Below are 22331 nucleotides of genomic sequence, written 5' to 3'. Positions count from 1 at the left end.
AATTCTTTGCAAGGAGTAAAAGAAGAAATATATCTATCGAAAACCACAGAAAGGTCCCAGTTAATCATTAAACATAAAATGCAGCAGGAGGATTTTTTAAGAGTGAAAAGTTGCATTGATACACCCTTCCAGACTTTACTATTTAAACCATCAGAATTTTTTTTTCTTTCTTTCTTTGGGGAGGGAATGGGATGGCCACAAGTCCACAGCTAGGAAACAGTTCTTGAGGCCTTAGAGTTGCAATTTCAAGACGCGTACTAGAATTCCTTACCTGGAGAAGAGCTAATAATCTGGAAACATATTTCAAGCATACACTAAAACTTTAACCCTACGAAACTTCAAATAGAATTCTGACAAGCCCAAGCTCATGCAAACACACACAAAAACCCTTTGTGCAGACAAATCCATGCAGAAAGCCACAACATCAATCGGAGCATTAGTAAATTAATTAATTGAAATCTATACATAAAAAATTAAAGATAAAGAGAAGCTGAAATTAAACGGCTAGAACATCATTGTTTGTTGGGTAACAAGCTACCTATGTCAACTTAAATATAATTACAACAGTCTGCGGATAAAGCAATGTAAGCACATATAGGCTAATTCTTAAGACAAAAAAATACATAGATTTATGGGAAGAATGATACCTGCATGACCATCTGCATTAGATGCATACAGTTAAGTGTGCTAGAAAGCCATCCACTGTTGGCACATACATCTATCATGGCCTGAATTATACGTATACTCTGATCCAAAACAGACTTTAGATCTGTCACATAGTCGCTGACTGGCAGCTCTAACTGGGAAAAGTGTGCCTGTATTCAAATTTTCTTCACTTATAGTATAATCCAGAATCAAGATTCAACTTCACAGTATAAAAATGCAAAGAGGTGACATAAAAGATGATGTGGATACAGGGAATGACCTGAAAGAGCAAATTTGCTTTAACATGTGGATCATCAAGACGATTTTTGTCCACCTTGTATGGAAGCCGCTCAGCTAATGTTGCATTGTGGTTTTCCTAGAGAGAGACAGAGAGAGAAAGTGTTAAATTAAGGAAGACTAGAGACCTAGAATGACTCGTTAATTATTCAAGTCGAGTGCAGCTGGCAAAAATTTTCAGTTTTGAGTGGTTGTCGTTGATTACGCATAACTATATTTGCAGATTAGTGACACCCTCTCAAAGCCTTGGTACTCATATTTATAAATGACATAACAAATCGATACTGATTGAAATTTTTCATTGTCGAATAAAATATCTTATTGCATAAATGATAATAGTGAGAGATGCATTACCCCAAAAAAAAAAATGCTAACTTTCAAAGCCAAAATTTCTTATGGCAAATAATGCATTTATAACTATACCTCATTATGCCGCACAGGAAGCTCATCATACTCTGAAGCAGCAGATAATATATGCAATGAAAACTAGGAGAGACAGATTTGATTAAAAGAAAAAGATGAGAGCTGAAATCAAATAATCACATCGAAAGCTAACACTCACTTCAAGCGAAAGGCCTGGTCCAAGGTTGGAGCCAAACATTGACACGGTTAAATAACTAAGGTAATATTGAGATGCAATTGAGCCTAGAATCATAGGTTCCACTCTATCCTCAACCATTTTAATACAACCACTGTCCTCTAGGTCCTCAAATGTACTTTGCACCAACCTGTGACAGAGAGTTAGAAGGATGACAATACTAATACTAATAATGCCTTTATAATAGAAGTCATGGAAAAAGAAATGAGCCACTAATTCATTACCTTGATAAGTAAGAGCTCACGACCACTGGATTGATATCTTCCAAACCATAATAAGCTGGATTAACCGTCTGTTATCACCATAGATTGAATGTAAACATGATTAGTTATTGCCAATAAAATGACAGATGATAATATGACAACCAGAACGTGCAAGCCATTTTTTGGGGGTGGGGTGGGGAGGATCCAGTATTTTCTATTAGGGGTAGCACTGTAGGTCGCATGAGACAGGCTTGAGAACAAATTAGAGTTGTAAAAACAATGCATGTAGCCAAAAGACAAAAGCCGTCAATGAGAAAATCAACAGCTTAAATGTGAAGTCTTGAAGGGTGGTCCTAAGATTAAATCCTATTTTCATCTCTATATATCAGAAAAACACACCAACAACACACACTCATCTTACAGATAAGTCATGACATTTATAAAATAAGTATACAAAGTAGCAAAAAAAGATGCATTTAAGGATCCTTATAATCTGATCATTCTTTACACTAGCTTTAACCTGGCAAAAAATAAGTATTCAAAAGAAATGAACATATTGGCACAGTAAATTGTAAACTAATTGAACATGACACCATAGGCCACTAGGCCCACTAAATAGATCTGCCAGTAGTTCCATGTGGACTGCATTGTATCTAACAATATTAATGCACTTTCTGTTGAAGAGAACGACTATTATACTAATGAAAACACGAATCCAGCAAAGATAATAAAACTATATAGACATAATTGTTGTTAATTTGTTATAATGAAGTGTATAATTGTCCTATGAGTTGTAAGATACATATCACCACTTCAAACATAAAGAAAAGATTTGAGTAAAAAGACAAACAAATGAAGAAAAAGTGTTATGCCTAAGAAGACAAACAGGCAGTTCAGCAACAGTAAGGAAGCAAAGAGTAACAATATATTACCGACGATTTAAATATTCATTTTATAGATAATGAGAAACTCCCATGCTTATCATCACAATCCACATGCAATAAAAGTTCGTAAAGTAATAAGTAGAAATTTACCAGCCTTCGGTAAAGATAAGTCCAGGTTAAGTAGTGGATGGCATCCTCCTTATGGCAAATCGTGCCAGACACAATTTCTGCATTGAAGTGATTGTGCAAGTGCTCTCTGAGACTACTCTCAACTGGAAAGGGTTCATAAAGGAACTGCATATAGAAAAAATGATTTTAAGCAAACAGATTCAAAAATGCATTCTCATGATTAAATTTCAAAGCAATATGCAAATAATACCTTCTTGTAGAAACTCTTTTTTGGTTCATGAACCAATATAACTGCTTTCCCATGCTGGTCATATTGAGGTCGACCAGCACGACCCATCATTTGCAAGATATCTGTTATAGGAAAATCAACATATCTTTTTGATTTCCCGTCATAAAACTCTGTTCCCTGTCATTCAACAAAGAAACTCATGATTTTAAAAGGTGACACTCGGGAGATATATGGTATCATAGAGGAAAACCTAGAGATGCAAGAAATAGCTGCAAAAGTAAAAATAAGAGCCATCAAGTTGAATAACTCATTTTCATTGTCATATTTTGGAAAATTTTGTGACATTCAGCCCTCAGCTGTTGACTCAACTGTAAAGTGAGAATTATGAGTACAATTTCTTTCAGTGAATTCCTATACATGCACCAACCATTGAAAGAGGTAAAGGGAAAGATTTATGCATAACCTATCAAGCATCCTTTCTAAATGGGAGCGCATTGGATTCTCTGCTGAGTCATTTCCCTAATAACCGATTGCATTCACAATTTCTTCATAAGTTCAAAAAAGTAGCAGCACAGGCATTTCAATCCTAAACTACTTTATCATTAATATTGCATATCCCTTCTCTCTTAGCCAATAAAGATTGTATACATAATAATCTTCCACAACCCAGCCACTTAATATTAACAGATACTGCATTTCACCACTATCATTGACACACAGACATTAATATACATAGTCAGGAAGCACCCTCAAAATGGTAATCACCTAGGACCAGGTTCAGGCAATATAGAAGAGATTAGGAAAGCTAAACATCAACCTAATAATAAATACAAATATCCGTCAGCATGATTATGAACATTAATTAAACAAACAGAAGAAAATATTTGCCCTGTCCTCACTAGATCTGGTTCTTGGGCAAGAATAGGGTTAGGAGTTAGGACAATTTAAAAGGGTGTTAATTGGATTGGGCTTTAAAGGACAGGGTTTATAAGGCCAAAAGAATTGCCCAATAATTTTGTAAATGCAAATAGTTAGGATAAAGAAAATTAATTGTGTAATTCAGTAGTCATTTGCAATTATTTTTGCCTCTCTCCATTTCATATTTTCTTGCTTGTTTAATGACCTGTCAATAATCAATCCGTGAAAGACCCATGCACAGCTTTGGCCCAAACCATTTAAACCCTTTGAAAGGTGATCCTCTAATCCTCTTATGTCTTGACCCACTAACAACCAAGTCTTGTCCCACCATCAATACATCCATCACTTTTTTCCCTCCTTCAGCTTACAACTACCCAAATAGGCTCTTGTCAATAAATAAATACAAAAAAAAAAAAAAAAGAAACTCCATACCAAAAGTACCAGGAATTAATAAACTCAACAAAGCATCTCTGTATAGGCCAGGGGAAAATGATAGTAGCAGATTAAAAAAAAGAGAGAAAAAACATGCATATATCATAGCGAGATTGTATATACTATATAGTAGGCTAACCTTTATAATAACAAGATGTGCAGGAAGATTCACACCCCAAGCCAATGTGCTAGTTGACACCAATACCTATCAAATAAAAATCAATTTACTTAAATTAATGTAGTATAGAAGTCTACATTATGGAGCTCAAAACGCTGCAAAATAATCAAAGAGTGAGCAAGACAGGGCAAATGGGTGCTATTTTAAATCAACACACAGAAATTTTACATCACACCAAAAAAAGCTTCCGGACTAAGTCAGCAGATGAACCTGAATCTTGTTGTTTCCAAACAATTCTTCAACTACAGATCGATCCTTGTCATTCAATCCAGCATGGTGCAAACCAATTCCAAACTGCAAGGTGTGCCTCAGGTTTTGATCTGTTATCTGGGAAAGAATCATCTGCAGTGCATCTTCCGATATATTCAAGAACTTCCTTGGATGCTCATCAGATGCAGCATACTAAATGCAAGCGAAGGCCAAGGACAGCACCAATTGTCATAAACATTCATTAACGTAATAGCAGTGATCTACAGAAAAGAAAAACAATGGGAAATAAACAAAACTAGTCCAAAGATACTCCTCTGTACCTGAATTAGGTCCAAAGCAGTTAGTCTTGTTTGTCGACGCGAGGAAACAAAAACAAGAACTGGCTTTGTAGGTGAATGTGAACAGATAGCAGCATATGCAGGCTTATTCATGCTATTCATTCTTGGACAATAGAATTTCCCAGGGTATCCCTATACATGAGAGGCAGCAGATAGCCAGTCACCTTTTTGCAATACTCAAACAGTTATCTTGTAACACGAAAACAGTAGGTATCTAGAAATAAAAGACAATAACCAAAAGACAAATATTTAAAGATGTAAACATATCTAAAATAGTGAGCTAAACTATTACAAATTTACAAATAATGTTAAAACAAGTTCAATTTTGACAAACCTAAGACCAAAGATACAGCCATAGCATAGCACCATAAAGGAGCAAGCAACCTTACTCCAACCTACAAAGACGTTCTGATTAAAGATCTATTTCTATAAACCTGATGTTTCTGAAATTTAGCAGTTACTTTCCAGCCACAGTAGACATGCAAGCAGAACCAATGTTACATGGGTTCAGTACAATACGATTTGTGGTACGGAAATGGGGATGTAGAACACAGCTTGCAGTTTTAATAAGGTCTTTTTAACATCATTTATGTTGAAATTCATCCTAAATTGGCTGAATCCTTCAGATACAGAGTGAAAAATAATGTATGCAGCCAACTCTTGGCAAAAAGGAAATTCAAGCCTCATGATATTTAGAAGAAACGCCCCTCTAAGACAGTAATCACACATATCTTAGACTTTAGGCCATCATTGAAAAGAACAATTTCACTGACCTGGATATGGACTTCAAGTGGTACAGGTCGCACACTCGGCTTGAAATTATAGAGTCCCACTTCACCGACACCCAGCCAGTCAGCCAAATTCCTATATGATCGATAGTATGAATAGATTATCAAGTAAAACTATGTAGTACTTATTTAATTATATAATCACAAACAGAGTTATAAATTTTTATTTACATATTCATAAAATATGAAAAGTAGGAATTCATCTATTTTCAGCCACACTTATGACTTATAAATATATAAATGATTCAAAGATGTATTATTTTATAGCACCAAAAAGATACACAAATTTGAATTTCATTAGCTTTGGTAGATGTAGCATACCATTTTATTTTTGTGCTTCCTTAAGTTATTTATAACTTTGGATTATGCGTTTTTGTTCAAACTTCATCGATGGTGATTATGCAAGTTGACGAAGAGAGTTATTGACAGCTTATTTTGTATATTTGGCTTTATATTGACAAGAAGTGCCTGAAACCCTAACGGAAGCTGCAGGAAATTAAACAAAAAGAAAGGGAAGGAAGAAGAAGAAAACGTGGTTAAGGTATAAGGGAGGTTGTTGGCGGGAAAAAGGCAGGGTAAGGCTGAGTAAGACATGAAAGGAATCAATCGTGGCTTGCAGACTTTCCAATTGCAAGGGGAGGGGCTTCAACGGAGAGAATGTGATTTAAGAGCGGTTCAAGTCAAAGATGCAAGAAATAACAACAGCAAATATATATCAGTAACTAGTTAAAATGAGTGGAGGTGGGGAAAGCAGCTTCCAAAGCAGGTAGGCCTACCGATTGGGAAGAATGAAGTGAAGGAGGAGATGCAATAAGGGAAAGGAGACAAAAAGACGTTGCTAAAGGAATAAAAGATGGAAAACATTGAGTTCGGAGAGCACTAGTCTACTGCAGCACTTGCTGGCCAAGCTGGATCATAGGCCTCAATTTGGTTAAGTGTTACATAAAATGATTGGTTTTTAGGGTTACTGGGCTTGATTTTTTAGTGGCAAATCCACACACTACAACATTATCATTACTCTACAGCCAATTATAAGGCCCCTATATCAGATCTCAGATGTAATCATTACAATTGTAGAATGTAGGATAATATTTTCAATACTAGTAGCTTTTTCCTCAAGCAAGATGTGTAGCTCTCTAAATAGCAATTCGAAAGTTTCTGGCACTTTTGAAGTTGTATATGGAGTATTTAACAGAACATCTCAAATCCTACATAACAATCTACGGCACAAATTGGCTAATTCAAATTTGTTTTACAGATCATTGAAGCGTCACTGACGCAGCTAATATGGACAATAGTGAAATATATGTAAGTCAATGCCAAACTCGCCACCTCACGTGTCAAAGTACTATATTATTAATTGCCCGCTTCCTCTTTGTCTACATAAACTATAGATTTCATTGCACATTTGTTGCAATACAATGAACATGAACAAGGGTAATTAGACAATATTAGCACATATGCACAGTCAGGAAGGAAAGACTACTTCAGATATTCCTAACGATATAATTACATACCCTGCATTTGCTAAAGCTGTTGATAAACCCACAAATCGCACTGAACGTTCTGTCTGTGATGAGATATATCTCATCCTTGAGACAATGACCTAAAAAGCACAATCCGCCATTAGCAATATAGAAATGATAGTTGCATGAATTACCTAAAAGAACGTCAAACAAAGCAGGTTAGACATGATTATAATCTGAAACAATAATGGATAATTCACAGCAACATAATTTGCATATATACACTATATAACACATTAGTATTCAATGAGGAGTAGAATTAGTGGAAGAGAATGAGAAATAAAAGGGATAGAGGAACCAAACAAATAAGCCAGAATTAATAGGGGGTCTGCTTCATCGTTGCAAATCTGACCCTCCCAAGTGACAACATACATGCATTTGAGATCAATATTACCTCAAGAATTGGTCCACGATCAGCTCCAAGTAGGTGAATCTCATCCAAAATCATAAGCCCTACCTACAGATCAAGTTATCAAACAGCTTAAAAGGTAACAAATACACATAAAATCCATGTATATCCAAAATCATAAGCCCTACCTATCTACACACACATGCACGCACGCAAGCGCACGCACACACACACACACCTTTTCAATGTACCATTGAAAATCAATTTAAAGAGGGAGGCAACAAAGAGAGATGTTAACTAAGAGAAACCATTGCATAAGGTGAAAGGGAGAACCTTTTTAACATAGCTTCGAGTGTGCCAGTTACGGCTGATTCCATCCCACTTTTCAGGAGTAGAAATGATGATATCTGCTGACAAAAGGGCCATTAAGTCTGGAGTATAATCACCGGTCATTTCAACCTGATCACACGATTCATTCAAATGTCATTGATATTACTAAACCATGCAAAAAGAAATAACCAAACAAAATCCTTTCTCCAAATCAACTGGAAAAATATCTTAAGTGTACCATCTTTTTCCCCAGCTGAGTGACAAGTCGTCTTTTCCAGTCTTTCATTCTTTCTCGGACTAGGGCCTTCAAGGGTGCTATATAAATAACCTGCAAGAATACAAGCAATGAATGTTTGTTGATGTTAAACTAACAATGAAAACCCGCCACAAAGTCAGATTAAACCTTTGTCTAGGTTAATCAAAAGCAGTTTGCCTCAAGACAAGTCCTATAACATTTACTAAAATTCGATAATTACAACTGTCCAAAACACAATTAATACATCAAAAAAGCAAATGCAGCATAAATAAATAGAATCAACGTTGATAAAACTTCAAGAGCTGTGTGCAAGAGCATACTCCCTCAGACACATGATATTTTGCACAATTTGACTTTCATAGTCTCCAATACACACTTTTGACCATCTTTATCTTTACTTGTGTATCATTATATTATAAATGTTGCTAATTTAAAGATATGCATTGAGTTATATGATTTGACATAACTTTGGACAAATTTGGAGATCAAATGCAAGAATAAAGCAATAAAATTTCTGCAGAATATCTGGAAAGTATGAATTATCCTTCTTATTGCTGTTTTCCAGAATAAAATATCATTTATTGCTTTATGCTTGCATCTAATCTCAAAATTCTGTCCAAAGCGATGTTAATTTATAACATCAAGGCGGATCTAACAAGATTCCACATGACTATGATTTTTCCAAAAACTGATGAGAAATTACGGTCAAAGTTTGTAACATTTGACATGAAAATTAAAATACACACATTAATGCAGGAAGGAAGAAAGTATATACTAGGAGCACGACAACGCCCTTATGTACACATACCTGAAGAAGGCAAAAGAGACAGGATCAAAAGTATGACCAAAAGAAAATTATTTTTCCATCTTTCTAGAGTTTAAGATAAAGTCTATTGTACAAGAAGTCTTGCAAGGCCTGACCAGTAACTACATCAACCTTTATAACATCTCTGACGAAAAAATGACTTATACATATGCATTCTCTTAATTGGGTAACAAATCCAAAAACAAACCTTCATATCAGGCTGAGAATTGAATAGGTGAAACATTGCAAGCTCAGCTGATATAGTTTTTCCACTTCCTGTAGGAGCTCCTAAGAGAACATTGCTGTCTGTGTGATACAGGACATGAAAAGCCTACAAGAACCATAAAGGTATCAAATAATAAGCATCACAGAAATATTTACACCATATTGTCGCAAGAAAAAGAAGATGCAGACCTGTGTCTGAATTGGATTGAAGTGCGAGAAGCTGTACAAGGATTCATACATTCTATTACCAAGCGCGGTTATTGGAAGAGGTTTTAAATCAAGCAGTTCAGTATGGGAAGTGTGAGACTGGAAAACAGAAGAAAAACAAGTGAATTCCCGAATAGAATACACAAGTAACGTAACCAATTAACAGAGAGGTGCAATTAACAAAAACAAAAACATAGGAAAAAATTAAATAAAAAAAAAAAATTCTTATTCTTCCTTGTACTATAGCTTATAGATTACCTCAGGCAAAGCAAGATTGTGAAGAGATATAGTGTAAAAAGATTCTGATTGAAGCCAAGAGTCAGAAACAGCACGTATATAATATTGTGGTGGATGCGGTTCAAATATTGGCACTGTAAAAGAAAGCTTCTGAGGATCCGCTCTTGCTGTTCTCTTTGAAAGTGTGAACAGCTCCGAATGATATATATGGTCATTTTCCGAATCCTGTTCAATATAAGATCCTCAGTAAGGGTTGCCAGCTAAAACAAAATCTTCTTATTCAGTATCTTAACAATGCCCAAGACAATCACTTAATACGATACTCTAAATTTGCAAATACGAAGTTACAGCACGTCATAAGCAGTCTCAATGCATTAGTAGGATTCCAAATCTATACACTTTCAGGGGAAAAACAGCCCAACAAATAAGGTCACATTACATTAGTTCCAGATCCACCATGCCTAGGGTAAAATGAGTGTTAAAAAATAAAAATAAAAAAAAAAAAACTTCCAGTTCCAGCCACTTCGAACCAGCTCTACTTCCCCTTTCTATATCTACCATTATTCCCCCATCCACTTTCAACAGTCTCTGCCCCACTCTCATTCACTCATTCCATCCATAGTTCTCTTTCCTCAGCTTGCTACTTGACATGTTTGTATAGAATAATGTATAAGTATTCTAAGTGAAATAGGATTAAAATTTAGTGGGAAAGCACAATATAGATCACTCGCATGTATGCTGCCAATAAATAATAAAAATTCACAACAAAACAACTCACATGTTGAAGGCCAACAGACCAGAGCCTTATATTACACAACATTGTGGGTCTAATAATCTTATATAGATCTAATTACACTTCTTATTATTATCAGGAATATAATTATTGATATAACGAATTCAAATTCAAAAGACAAAACATATTAATCAAGCAAGAAACCTTAAGCCAATTAAATATTGCAATCATACTTTAACAAGATATAAGTACAAGACAATTTACTTTACTGCTTTATCTATGCCATAATGGTAATGGATGATATAAACATGCATACTTCCCCGTGTGAAGCCGCTTTTTTTAATAGAATATGGGTAACATCCACTTAATTAATACTAGGGTGTTAGTTATTACTGCAATCATTATTATTGTATATTTTCACAGTCCACAATAGCTAAAGGGTAGTTAGCAATAATTCCTTCCTTTTAGGCTAACATTCCCATTTTAACTTCTTCCATATGGTTACAGCTGGAAAATCCTTACGTATCTTCAATACACTTTCTACTCTATAAAAAACTCCTCATTTAAGTCACATATTGTGACAATCAATCTATTATATACGGTAATTTCACATCATCTAACACATTCCTTTACCAATATCAATAATTACTTTTTGTCATCAATCTAAGTAAATCTTTTCCTTTATTATTAATATCAACGTACAGATCTGTACAAAAATTCTTATTTGTATTCCAATTCTTTCGGTTGATATACTGGGGAGTTTTGTTTTCCAACTAGATAAGATGACTTGGATTAGAACTTTAAGGGAAATTCTCAACGACGACCCCCAACAATTGCTACGCACCAACGGTAACCCCCTTTTTTTGGATTATACGAAATGACCTTAGTTATCTTTTTTCTCCTAATGATGACATTAATGATGGTGTTTTAACATAAAATTAAACCATGGTTAACCAAAATAGCGAAATGACAAAAATGCCCCCTTTTATTTGACATATAAAAAAAAATTAAAAGAAAAAAATCAAAGCCCCCTGCCATCGGTTAGCCCTTATCCGGCGACATCAAGGCCGAGAATTCTCCCCATCGCCACCTCCACCTCTCCTTCTCCGGCGACATCAATCCCCTTCCCCTCCCCATCGCCACTCTCCTTTCCTGACAACCCAACCCAACCCAACCCCCGAATCCTATCAACAAAGTGCGAATTTCGATTTGGATTTTTCGATCTAAATTTATGAATTGCGGTTGTGGCGGCAGTATGAATGTTTTGTAGGTTCAGTTTTAGTGGTTAGTGGTGTTTCGATCTGGGGTTGTGGTGAGTTCGAATTTGAGTGGGTTTGTGGGTTCATGGATGTTGGGTACGTGGGTGTGTCGGGCTGGGCGCGCAGTGACGTTTCGTGGTTGTTGATTGGGTAGGTGTGTTGGGCTGGTGGCCTGTTTTGCAGCTGCCACGATGTGAGTTGAGGGTGTTGCAGTTGGGGAGAGAGGTGATTGGCTGCGTGGGTTTGTGAGGTGGTGCGTTGTTGAATGACAGCGAGTGAGTGGTGGAGGTTTGTGGTGGCAAAATGGTGGCAAGGTGAGGTGGGATTGTGTGGTTGTGTGGGCTGGTGTGTGAGAGTGGGGTCGCCGGCAGGTGGTGGGAGGCGGGTGTGGGCTGGGTTCTTTGTCGGTAAAGGGGCTGTGCTAGCTGGGAAGGAGGAGGGGAAGGGGAAAGGGTGGTTTCATTTTTTTTATATTAAAACACCATCATTAATGTCATCTTTATGAGAACAAAGAAAAGTAGTGTCATTTTGTATAATCCAAAAAAAAGGGGGTTACCGTTGGTGCGTAGCAGAAGTTGCGGGTCGCCGTTGAGAATTAACATAGAAAGATGATAAATTACCGAAAAAAAGATAGGTATCCTCCTTAATGCGTCTCTCCTTTTCATTATCAATTAGTCATTTGGCTAGTTCGATGCAAGGGTTATTTCTTATAAATTATTTTTCTTGAGGTGTGTCGTTTAGATAACGAAACACCTCATTTGGTTACTTAAATTATTCAAGTTACAGAATGCCTAGATTCTTTAACCGTCTAATGTTATATAATCCTTATTTAAGCTTGTGGGAATGTAAAAGAAATATTGTTGATTAAATGTAATGAATTAACTTTATTGATGATTTTGATACAGATGTTTTATTAGAAAAATAGAAAAAAATAAAAAAAAAGTTAAATGGTGAGTGTGACATGTGGCGCTATTAGTTTGTGTGATGGTTTGTTATACTAAGTATAGATATTATCATTATTAATTATATGGGCCGTAATTATTAATTATTACTTTCCTTTCCATTAAGCTATAAAGCATTTATAAACATTATATTTTATGGATGTTTTCTCCCTTCATTTTCCTGAGTTTTCAGCTATTGTAGCTACAGAAACCACGTGGAAATTGGGACCATTCATGTGATTAGCTTTTTTTTTTTTTTTTTTTTTTTGAGGAAATGACTACTTTTAGCTTTAAAGTGAAGAGAGATAAAGAGTAAGGGATATAATTAATATAATTGTGCCCACAAAGTAAGGTTGTAGTTGATAAAAAATGAATATAAGGTTGTCATAAAAGGAATAAAGTAAAAGTGGGTAGAGCTTAGGAAAACGGGGGGAGTATATGTTTCATGTTTAAATTATTTTGTCATCTAGATTCCGCAATGTTATTTATTTGTTCTACTTGTTATTAATCACATGAGTAAACGGTTTTCGAGTGGGAATAGACATTCCTTTACATATTCACTTTCACATGTTTCATCTTACAAAATCTAAAAAATAGATGACAAATTAAATAGCAAAGAAGTGAAGCCAATTAGGTAAATGAGGAAGAAAGTAAAGAGAAATGCAATAAAATCAATGATTATACATGCAAGTCGGCAAAACAAATAAAAAATCTCTATAACTCCAACAAATATTTTATCCCGAAAGAAAGTAGCTCTGAGATTTTCAGCATAAATTAATATATTAATATAGTTAGGATCTCGAAGAAAACACAACACCTCAACAAGAATCCACCACCGCTGAGCAGTTCCATGAAAACGATCTTTCCAAATGAAATCAGGAGTTACAAGTAAATCAACCTGGACAATAATTCCAATAGCAAACGCAGAAGGATTATGTCAGCCAGTAGATGGTGTATCCAGTAGCTACATCCATGAGAATATGGAGTTAATAGATTCTGTCTTATTAGAGGAAATATAACTTATGAAAAGAAAAACTAGAATTACCTTTAAGACAGTTCTCGTGATAGGACTGACAGTGGCTGATAACAGGACCATTGGAAAAAATGACAAATATTGCTTCACTGTCTGCAAATGCAGTAAAGAAGTTATTCTCAACATCAAAAAGTTCACATACAATGACAAAAATTACCTTCCCTCCAGGTACATAACGAATCAGAGCTCCAATATCCTTTTCCTCCATATCATAAAGGCGATCTAGATCAGCCCCTCGATCTTCGAGCTTCCTCAAGATCTGTAATAAATAACATGCATTTATCAAAAACTACTTTAAATTGTTAAAGAGTAAAAGAGTAGGAAAGCTCCAAAACTAACCTCTAAGGAGATATCCCTATCAAATTGTCTGAGTGGATGCTGATGGGGCCAGATTTGACGATCAACGGCCTTACAGTATTCTAACATGAAAGCTGACATCTCAGACCATCCTCTCCGCAAGCATATCTCAAATAAAGCACGCATAATACGAGCCAAACTTGCACTTATATATGCAGCATCAGATATCAATGAGAAAGCCTCTATGGATCCACGTGATATGTATAACTGCAAATAACATAAACAGAACAGTCCATAATCGTACTGATCATTGTATTCAAAAGATGTAAGCCACTCCATCTCATGATGATTTCCATAGTTGAAAAGGCACAATTTTTAACTTAGACAAACAACTAAATTGCAACAACTATAATATACCAAGACGGCCAACTGAATACTATACTACAATACTACTGGTCAAAAATTATGCTGAAAGAAGAGTAATAATAAAGTTATGGCACATGAAATATGGCAAAGGAAGCGTAAAAAGAAATGTAAGTTATGCAACACAATATACTTTAATGGAGGGACTGTATAAATTCAGAGAGACCAAATGTACCTGAATGAGGATAGAAATTTTCCCATGTTTACTGGAGGGACCACCTTTAATTTCTAAGGGGCATTCACGTGCTAAATTTTCTAATTCCATTTGTTCTTCTTCTCTTACAACAATATTTTCGAACTCAGAAGAATGTGCAACCATGTCAATAACCTACATCAGTACGAAGTATGAACCAACAAAAAAAAATCAAATATCATCATAAACTGAAGTTCCTGACGCCACAGGATATAATGAGCAGTACATCCCAGGTTGATTATCCACAAAATAAATAAAGAACCAAATACGAATGCCTACTGCTTTTGTCCTAAGGAACCTGATCGTCTTATGTACGGAAAATTCTTAATATGCTTTGGATCTAATAATAGAGTCACCATAAAATAAACTGAACTAGCAACCTCAACAATATTACAACTTTTTCACCTAAATCCTAATGCAATGAAAGAGATAAGTGAAATATAAGCTCAACAGATTAAATTGGTTAAGGAAGCCATTATCTTGACTAATTACCTCACTATCACTCATATGTCGCTTCAACATTTCATTGTAAGTTTCCACACTGGAATAATGTATATAGAAATGACTTGCAATACGACCAAGCTCAGTACAGTAAAAATTGCCACTTTTCTCGTCAAAACGCATCATCTTTGCTTTATCAAGGGCACGAGCAGCATCAGTTATAAAAGACCTTTGTTTTAAACCCAAAGAAGGATCCGCAACTATCTGTAACAAATAAGAGAAAAATTATGAGAAGTTCCTATCATATGATATCTAGAACTCTAGAAGGATATATAAACCTTATTTCTGGGCCCAGTGTCAATAACAAGCAGACGATAGGTGATGAAGACGTGTAAGTAGACAATAATACAAAACTAACTTAGTTACAAATGATGGCAATCAAAAGGCTTGCTTCTTTTCCCCCCATCAAGGAAATCAATTGTTAGCTTATGAAAATAACCCTCTGAAGAACTAATGAAAGTGCTACAAATCTCAGCATAGAATATACAACAAAACGAGAACAACATATGCCCTTACAGTCATAATTGTAAAACTTTACCACCACCACTTGAAAATAAACAGATACGTGATTGCTTGGTTTCAAACTGTAATGAACTGGCCTTCAGAAGGGAATTGATGGAAAATGACTTTATAAGTCTGTTGGCCAAAGCCCAAAACTTGCAGAAGAAGGCTGACAATCAACTAGAATGGAGACAATATATATGAGAGTAATCAGGAAATTATTAAGAGTTTTAGTTTGCTTTTAATTTATTAATTCGGACTCATGCAGAATATCAAGCCTCTCTAAGGCCTAATACAATATCTTAATTTACTAATCAAATTCTTCTTCTTCCCTTAATCTTCTTCATCTTCAACTTTCTAGTTCATTACACAAACCTGCAGAAACAGAACTGCATTCCCAAAACTTAGATAAATACAAGAATATATAAACTAAACAGATTAAAGAATACCTCATCCCATCCAATACCATATGCCAAAGGATTCATCTTCATCCTTATAAATAGATAGGTATACCCAAGCCAAGCACAAGCTTCTTTCACATTAGTGACAGTACCCAGCGCAACCTCAGCATTCAGATTATCTTTCAGGGAGTTGATGAACTGCCAAAAGAAAAAATAAGATAAGCCCTGTCAGAAACTCAGCCTTAACAGTTTTCTTTTCTTCACTGTGAAATTTCTCTTTATTTTTGACAAATATAATTAATTAATGCATAAAGCAGTGTACATGTAGCCAACCCCACTTATGGGATTAAGGCTTTGATTGATTGATTGATAAAGCAGTGTACGAAAAGAAGATACAAGATGACGGGGAACTATCTATCTCAAAACAACATATAAAAAAACAACATAACAACATGCCAGGCCGCCAGCCAATCTAAAGATCTGGCCAAAGAATGCCATAGAAGCACCATTTGGTCCCAAACAACAGCCAACAAGTTCTACATCTTAACAAAAGCTAGCAAACTACCAGGTTAGATCACCCAAGGTATCCGGATCCACAACCGTGAAGCATGTTCTCCTTTCCAAGTGTGGAACACAGATTAAGATTGGGTCATGGACACACCCGCAAATCCCCTTTTCACATCAAAAATTTCTATCCCACAAGTACAAAGAAACCTCACAAGAGCACATGTTTTATTAACTCTCAACCCATAAGGCACGTAGCACATACATATTTTAAAAAATATAAAGCAAACTAATAAATTTAAATGAAATAAAACTCCCCTATTTTAAAAAGAGTTGTTGGTAGTTAAGCAAAGCTTATTTTAAGGGCTGGAAATGTATTAGCTGTCCAACAAGCTGACCGTACATCCAATTTGGTTGTTAGCTAGATACGTTGCCTTGACTTGAGTACCCGTGTCTAACACAGGTATGTGTCCAAACGCCTGACTAGGGTAATTTGTGAAAAATATTCATGATTTTGGTCAAAAATAAAGAATTAAAATTTCCTTCCCACATTTGAGTGTGAGAGATCCTACATGAGTACTTGAGGTAAAATAAGAGTCTAGGTAACATGAATGCTGGAAGCTAAAATTTAGAACAAAGTTGAGTAGACAAATTATTTACTACGCTAGACAGCTAGAGCCAATGTGAGGCGATAGTGGTTACAAAGCCTTGTCACAATGAGCAAGCTAGTGTGCCTCATTAAAGTGATGCACACTGCCGCACTTTAAAATAATAATGAGCTAAAAATGTTGTTGTGCACCTTGAGTGTGTCCAAGTATGCCTTTTGGTGTGCCTTGGCACACCTTTTAACAACTCCAGTGAGCCTCTTTAAAATCACCATACCTAGCCCAAATAAAGTGCTTAACCCCTATTCCTTTAGGTTTCACCACCAAGGCACACTTTTTTACACACTGGCTAGAATACACCACGCTCTTTCAATCTGCAATACTAAAAACTCTTTTGATAGGCTCTAAACAGAATGGTAACCAACTATAAAGCCCCCACCCCCTCCTGATTATAAACAAAACACAGAGCTGTTTACCATACCCTTCCTTAAGGGCTTAATTTAAGCACTACGAAACGATGAGGAAATTCCTTTAAGCAAATACTGCAAAGAGCCCTAAACGGTAGTCATAGCAACAAACAATATCAAGTAAACTACTTTATCCCTCAAAGTCACGGAAATTTTTTTATCATTATTCTTTAGCCACCTAACCTAAAGAACAGCCAAGTGTATCAATCTCCAAAAAAAGTTCTTGCCCTTGTTACTCCCCAATTACTTGTGTAAAAACCCTAAAAATCCTAAAAACCAGAAGAAAGAAAAATAAATCACGTTAAGAAATGAAATTAAATTTACTTTTGATGCACAATAATGGAGCGTTCCTAGCATAAACAAGGTAATAGAGAAATGAAACTATAAATCACACTAAGAAATGAAATCATATTCACTTTTGATACATGACAATGGAGCATTCCTAGCATACAAGATAATAGAGAAATTTTGGATATTTTAGCATGGGAAATTTGCATTAAAATGAAATACTCTTAACTACAGAAGTCCAATCTCAAACCTATAACAATCAAACCATGAATGTAAATGACTAAATCCAAAAATAAATCATCATGTCTGCCAGAATCCTCCCTATTTCACTACGTGACAAGAATAAAATTGCGGAATCTCAAGATAGCATTTCACAAGGGATAATAGAGAAAGCTTAAAGCAGTCTTAATCACTTTACATAACAAAAAGATCATCAAAAGACTACCTGACTTTCAATAGGGAGTTGATTAGTAAGTAGCCGCAGGTAATGGGCTAACTTGTCATGAGATGTAATGATAATGCCTTCACCACTTTTGTCAAACTGAGGCCTTCCAGCACGCCCAAAGATCTAAAAGTACATTATCAATACGAGTATTAAGAAATAAAAGCCATAAATAATACTTCCTCTGTTCTTTTTTAATTGCAACTTTTGGAATTTTACACTATTCACACATGCTCCTTTGATCGACTTTTGTGATTTATACATTAGAAAAAAATATGTTCATGTGAAATTGTTAGATTCGGGTTATTATACACTTTCAAAATATCAAATTTTTATAATATTTACCTAATTAGAAATGTCAAGAGTATAAAATGTGCAGTGGCAAGCATGAAACTTCCAATGTTGAAATTAAAAAAAAACGGATAGAATACAAGAAATTCAGTAAACTAAGCCATAAGCAAAAGCTAAAAGAATTGTCTCACCTGCATAACATCAAGCATGCCTAAGTCCCGCCAGCCACCGGCCTTTGGATCATATATTTGTGTGCCCTAATCAATTAAAGCATATACATGTAAGCTTGAGTTGTTGATCAAAAGAAGGGTATGCAGAAATTTCCCAAACGAATTACCTGCCTTTTGGTTCAGGGTTTTTCATAGTCAAGGAATAAAACACATAATTTGCATTCCGCATTAGCAAACATACAAACAACCGTAACCAATTTTAATCATTTTGACCGCACTCTACAATCGGATGAATTGATTAGAATTTTTGAAATATTTTCATCCTGAATGGAAATTAGTAATAAGTTTTATACAAGAAAAACTGTTTGTAATAAAGACTCTTCTCAAAAAAAAAAGTAAGTCAGTAACATGCATAAATAACAGATGCATAAGACGAAAAGGGTTATCAGTGCATAATATGAGAATCATGAGATGATAAATGGGCTTATCTGTGGACAGGACAGCGCATGATCAATCAAAGATCTCTAGTTTCACTATCTCACAAGCAAGATGAGACTTTCAGCCAAACTAATTTTCCCAGATGGAACAGAAAGCAATGGACAGGCATTTCTGATTGTTGCAAGGGAAAATTATTACATATTCAGTGATCCATTGATATTATACTTGAAGGGTGAAGTAAACGTAAGGCATCTGATGTTTCAATTTGGGATTTATGAACGTTGAAGAAATAATGAGAAAGAGGGATAAAAACCACTCAACCCAGATTAAAGATTGTTGAGAGATATTTCATCAATGAGAGAAATTCTGCATCATGTACATGCGTATTAAGAAAGAGGGACAAAAATCACTTAACCCACCCATTTGAGAGGATTCCATTTACTAGATGCCAACCTATGATTTCTAATAGTATGGGGTAGATTCAATGTTAACAAAAGAGTGGCCGACAGGATTATTTCAGCAGGATCAACTTGTGTTACATTAGGACTGCAGAGGATTTGCTGCTAAACAAGAGCAATCGTATGACCCATGCCAATAATTTGATGCAATGTGGTAAAATATGAAGAATTGTTACAGGCATACCAAACGTTGCAGGGCATAACAGAGATACAATCATAATTTGCAAAATTAGGCCATGTACAAAGGACTGTAGAGCTCTGACTGCAAAAATTGTGTAGTCAAAAGAATACAGGTATATATGAGCAAAGGAATATATTTGACAACACTTTCTGAGACAAATTATGCCAGTAACTCACTGCTAAGCTTTATTTTGAAATTCCACATTTCAATCCTTAATTTCTATTATATAATTAGTAAAAGGAGAAAGAAGAGTGTAACATAAACTTCAAGATATTGTTCTTTCAATGGTCATCATGCATAGAACACACTACATAATACACAGCACAATGCAAATGAGCATGATCAGGGATGATGTTGCAGTTGTTATACAGAGCACTACATGTTTTGTTATCCTAATTAACCAAGTCAATAGATGGCTAAACGAAGCCTCATCTTAGAAATGCTAATGAAACCAGTGTGAGCAAAAATACACATTATCATATCAATATTCGGCATCCATTAACCAAAACAAGCATAAGGCATTTCTTATACACTATTGATCTTCCAGGTTATTAATTTTTTTTCCTCCCTAAAACTATAAAGTTCCACATGCCGAAATATGAGAATAACATGATATACAACTGCAGCCCCACTTCTTGTGGGTGATACTCAACTTGATAAATAGTTACCACCTTCATTACTAATATCAAAATATAATCCACTTTGATTTCTAAAATTTCTATAGTCACTAGAGAAGAAAAAGAGCAAACCTTAATCACAACAGTGTGAGCAGGTAAGTTAACTCCCCATGCCAAAGTTGCTGTGCAGACAAGCACCTGAAGCAAACGTCATCCATGAAATAAACAGAGTTCAAAACAGGAAATGAACAATACAACAACAAAGCCTTGGTCCCAAAATGATTTGGGGTCGGCTAACATGAATCGGCATAAGGAGGAAATGAACAATAGAGAAATAAAAGTTAAAAGCATTTTACCTTTAGCAATCCATCAGAAAAAAGCCTCTCAGTAAGACCCCTATCAGAACGAAGCATTCCAGCATGATGAATACCTAACCCAGAATCAAAGAGTCCAACTAATTCTCTGTTTCTAGACTTCATAACCTCCTTCTGAAATGTACAGAGCTTAAAATACATCAGTGACCTACAATCATGTTAACAAAGAGTAAGTGAAGAACAGTTGAGGTCCTTGCCCTTATCAAGTGAAACTGTGGATGTGTCTCATTCTGAAAAAGCTCTAGATTATTGTCCTCTCGGGCAAGCTCAACCTATTGTACACAAAAAGAATTGACAAGCAAACAAGAAAACCATGAAATGTCAAACAGTAGGCCAGCAGGCATTCAACTTCACATTCGAAATATATTAGCACATGATTAATACCATAACAATTACAGTACTCATCATACGTCAAAAATTCCTTTTTTATTATAATTCTTTATTGTTTAACCCCAAATTTTGAAACCAAGAACAAAATACCAGAATATAGGCTTCTAAGCTTCTTCTATGCTACAAGTGGGAGGACAAGGTTAGTTTTTCATACTGAATGTGCCATTGAAATCTAAAAGAGTTCAGAAAAAAGACGTAAAAACTAGCTGACAAATTTAGCACGTTACAAAAGAAATGGCATTATCCTTCTAATAACCAATCCTATTACAAGGTTAATTTTCATTTCCAATATCCTGATTTGATAATTCTCCCAGGTCTCAATTTCACATTCAGGTTCCCTCTAAAGTCCAAGCTATAATATGGAGAATCTTTCATAGAAGTTACACTAACAATCTCTTAGGATCTACTTATAGCTCTTACAATGTGACTCCTTTAACAACTATCTTTATAATTCATACTCGGGAAATTGAGGTTGTGGTGATTTGCATCTTATTTCTTTTATGTCATTCAGATATTCTACATACTTAGATTGCTTGATGGACCAAGATTGACCCTTTATTGTCATCAGTATTTTCCATTGGAGGTATTATACCATTCACCAAAGATCAGATCAAACTATGTAGGAGAGCCTGGAATCTCTAAGGAAAACTAATGAGGTGCAAATTATGCCGAAAGTCAACACCATTCCCGGAAAGCCCCATGCAACAGCACCAAAGGGAAGCTAGATATAACATCCTATCCCAAAGAACTTGACAACTTGAGAAACAGCAATGAAACAAGAACTATCATTAATGTCTACTCTTTCGTTGATGAAGCCACGAAGAACAGCTAATTTATTCATAATATATAATGAATAAAGCCCTAAATTTGTTCAATGGGCAGCGGAAAAACTTATAAAGCAGATGTACCAGTCTTTCGGCAGTCTTCCCAGTATCTTTGCGTGAATGGACAAAGACCATTGCTTGATGACCTTGCTTTAGGGAATCAACAACCTGTCATGAAGTTATGGGTGACAAACACTCACTTCAAAAGAAAAAAAT

General features: G+C 35.4%; 1 protein-coding gene across 2 annotated transcripts in view; it reads right to left on the bottom strand.

The window, feature by feature from the left end:
* The window catches only part of LOC110726352 (DExH-box ATP-dependent RNA helicase DExH14-like), a 38894-nt gene that overhangs the window by 2310 nt on the left and 14253 nt on the right, over positions 1-22331 (bottom strand). Inside the window, exons 15-45 of one of the 2 annotated variants that reach the window (XM_021905822.1) lie at positions 22200-22283; positions 21099-21173; positions 20884-21015; positions 20660-20725; positions 18855-18920; positions 18376-18498; positions 16115-16264; positions 15156-15368; positions 14646-14798; positions 14090-14314; positions 13908-14009; positions 13763-13843; positions 13535-13615; positions 9806-10009; positions 9530-9646; positions 9324-9446; positions 8293-8382; positions 8058-8183; positions 7770-7832; positions 7367-7455; positions 5835-5925; positions 5044-5193; positions 4724-4915; positions 4475-4540; positions 3007-3162; positions 2778-2921; positions 1765-1832; positions 1505-1670; positions 1366-1428; positions 926-1021; positions 648-815 (exon numbers count right to left, since the gene is read on the bottom strand). In XM_021905822.1, coding sequence (XP_021761514.1) covers positions 648-815; positions 926-1021; positions 1366-1428; positions 1505-1670; positions 1765-1832; positions 2778-2921; positions 3007-3162; positions 4475-4540; positions 4724-4915; positions 5044-5193; positions 5835-5925; positions 7367-7455; positions 7770-7832; positions 8058-8183; positions 8293-8382; positions 9324-9446; positions 9530-9646; positions 9806-10009; positions 13535-13615; positions 13763-13843; positions 13908-14009; positions 14090-14314; positions 14646-14798; positions 15156-15368; positions 16115-16264; positions 18376-18498; positions 18855-18920; positions 20660-20725; positions 20884-21015; positions 21099-21173; positions 22200-22283 — 3723 coding nt within the window. The remainder of the gene's footprint in view (positions 1-647; positions 816-925; positions 1022-1365; positions 1429-1504; positions 1671-1764; positions 1833-2777; positions 2922-3006; positions 3163-4474; positions 4541-4723; positions 4916-5043; positions 5194-5834; positions 5926-7366; positions 7456-7769; positions 7833-8057; positions 8184-8292; positions 8383-9323; positions 9447-9529; positions 9647-9805; positions 10010-13534; positions 13616-13762; positions 13844-13907; positions 14010-14089; positions 14315-14645; positions 14799-15155; positions 15369-16114; positions 16265-18375; positions 18499-18854; positions 18921-20659; positions 20726-20883; positions 21016-21098; positions 21174-22199; positions 22284-22331) is intronic. The other variant, XM_021905823.1, reaches the window with a different exon arrangement.

Source organism: Chenopodium quinoa, unplaced genomic scaffold (genome assembly GCF_001683475.1).
Source record: "Chenopodium quinoa cultivar QQ74 unplaced genomic scaffold, ASM168347v1, whole genome shotgun sequence".
NCBI lineage: Eukaryota > Viridiplantae > Streptophyta > Magnoliopsida > Caryophyllales > Amaranthaceae > Chenopodium > Chenopodium quinoa.
This window is presented reverse-complemented; position numbering and strand designations above follow the sequence as displayed.